At 53.5% G+C, this 2,246-nt stretch overlaps 1 protein-coding gene across 1 annotated transcript; it reads left to right on the top strand.

The window, feature by feature from the left end:
* Positions 1–792: 792 nt before the first annotated feature.
* On the top strand, positions 793–1,800 carry LOC119317148 (formin-like protein 14). Its single transcript, XM_037591557.1, has one exon. It carries the CDS (start codon positions 1,044–1,046, stop codon positions 1,494–1,496), a length of 453 nt encoding a protein of 150 aa, XP_037447454.1. The 5' UTR covers positions 793–1,043; the 3' UTR covers positions 1,497–1,800.
* Positions 1,801–2,246: the final 446 nt, after the last annotated feature.

Genomic DNA, 2,246 nt, shown 5'->3' with positions numbered 1-2,246 from the left:
ACAGACATTTTGACAATCAACGAGAAGCCCCTCACTTAGGTGCTTCATGGGCTAATCTACATGGGCAAGGGCCTTTAGCTGGGACATACATAATTGTGGGGCCTACCTCCTAGGCCTTTCCCATCACGAGGGAAGAGCGAGTACTCCCCAATGAGCCCGTTGGCGGTCAACACCTCTTCGTTGTAGGCCGTGCAATTCAGTGCTCCGCCCCACATATCTATCGCCTCCCCATGTTCTCTCTTAGTATGCGAATGGAGAAAAAGGGAGGAGACGGCGTGGAAGCAAACTTCGCACATGTGATTGTATGAAAAATTGATAAAGAAGGCACATCATCATACTGGGTCAACATCGATTATTGGGATCAAGTGGTCATAAGCGTGTGTCGCATGGGAAAACAAAGGAGCAGACGATTGCGCCTAGCAACGCCACACTATCCCATCACCGAGATTCATGCAAGTCATCGAACCGTTGTCGTTGCGTCGCACCTAGGAAGTAATGAGAGAACTTTCTTTGACGCAATTTTTAAGGGTAATTTTTTAAGGCAATTGAATGAGCTAATTACTGCATATAGCCCAATTGGACGATAATGTTAACCCAATTGCATGCCCACACGACGTATACAATGACAACTATACCCTCGGCCTTTCCAGAACCATTAATTACCCCCCACGCAAGGGGCAAACCCACACGATGGCATTCCTGTTATTTATAGCCTACCCGATGGCAACTGCCAAACAGCTTGAATATAAATAGACCACCGCACCAGGCCACCCCGTCCTCCCTCCGCTCCGCCTCATTCTGCAGAGAGCCCTCCCTCCCCTCCTCCCCTCTCTTTCCACCAAAATCCCCGTTCCGTTCGGCGCCTTCTCTCTTTCTCCCCCCTGTGATAGTACGGACTTGCTCTCCAGTGGGCCCGGCCGCACCCGCACAACTCCCTTCCTCTGTAGCTTTTTAAACCAGTTTCCTTTTTCCTCCGCATATTTTCCTCCTTCCCCTGCCGCTATCGGCGATCCCGTCCGGCCGCTGCAGTCGGGGCCCTCGGGATGTCGATCTGCGCGAGGATGGACGCGCCGCGCGGCGGCGCGCTCGGGAAGCGGAAGGAGCGGGAGTACTCGTCTTCGTCGGAGCAGCGGCAGCCGCTGTTCCCGCCGCCGCCGCCGCCGCCCGGGAGACAGGAGCTGCTGCGCAACAAGCCGCACCAACTGTCGCGGTTCGCCAACAAGCCGCCTACCATGCCGACGCCACCTCCCCAGGGCGGGAGCAGCAAGCTGCTCGCCGGGTACCTGGCGCACGAGTTCCTCAAGTTCGGCACGCTCCTCGGGGAGCGGCCCCCCGCGCCGGGCCGGAAGGAGACCGCCACGCCCGCGCCCGCACCAACACCTGACCCCGCGAGGAGGTACGCCGAGGCGTCGATGCTGCTCATGGCGGGCGGCACCCGCATCCCCGGGGTTTTCAACCCGACGCAGCTCGGCTGCTGGCTCCGGATTAAGGAGTGATGGAGGACGCGCGCGGCGGCGGTTCGCGTCCGGGTGCGTACCGCGTGCACGGCTCCCGAGGCGCGCGACCCTGCGGCGACGAACCCATGCTTTTGGATATAGCAAGTGGTGGTGGTTGTGGTTACTTTGCCCAGATCCTTTTCCTTTTTTCTATGTTCAGGTACTACTCAGTTGTTTCGTTTTAAGAATTTCATGTAGAGTTGATGCGAAACTAGCGGCACTAGAATTTCATGGGGGTAGTATAGTTTTTAACATGTACCGAGTATGCTTGATAATTGAAGTGCATGGAAATCCTTCGCTTGCATATGTTTAGTACGTACTCCCTCCGTTTCAAAATAGACGACCCAACTTTATAGAGTCATCTGTTTTGGAAAGGAGGGAGTACAATTTTAACTACATTTCTCCGAGATTAAATTGAGCAACGGCGGAGTGTCGGCTTTTGTTGTTGGCATCGCGTGTGGAAGCAACTTCCTTCAGGGAGCTTTACGTTCAACGATTGTTCTAGTGATGCCGTTATTAATTACTACTAGGCGATTTGATCCATGTCCAACTCTGATTTTGCACCGATGCCTCCCACATTGTACTGTGTCCCGATTGTCCCTTCATCTGGTGAAGAATCTGTTGCATTTGCTATCAGGGCGATGTACTGGAATGTTTTCGTGACTGAAATTTTGCCATTTTATTCAGGGTGTGGCTAGATGAGACTTAACAAAGTTTCAGCCAAGTGATAGAACATATAAAAGGAAAGAA

Source organism: Triticum dicoccoides, chromosome 6A, assembly GCF_002162155.2.
Source record: "Triticum dicoccoides isolate Atlit2015 ecotype Zavitan chromosome 6A, WEW_v2.0, whole genome shotgun sequence".
Classification (NCBI taxonomy): domain Eukaryota; kingdom Viridiplantae; phylum Streptophyta; class Magnoliopsida; order Poales; family Poaceae; genus Triticum; species Triticum dicoccoides.
Note: the sequence above shows the minus strand (reverse complement) of the source record. Positions and strands in the feature narration are given on the sequence as shown.

Bases quoted from the DNA above. Each gene is read 5' to 3' on its own strand.
- LOC119317148 (XM_037591557.1), top strand. From the start codon at position 1,044: ATGTCGATCTGCGCGAGGATGGACGCGCCGCGCGGCGGCGCGCTCGGG.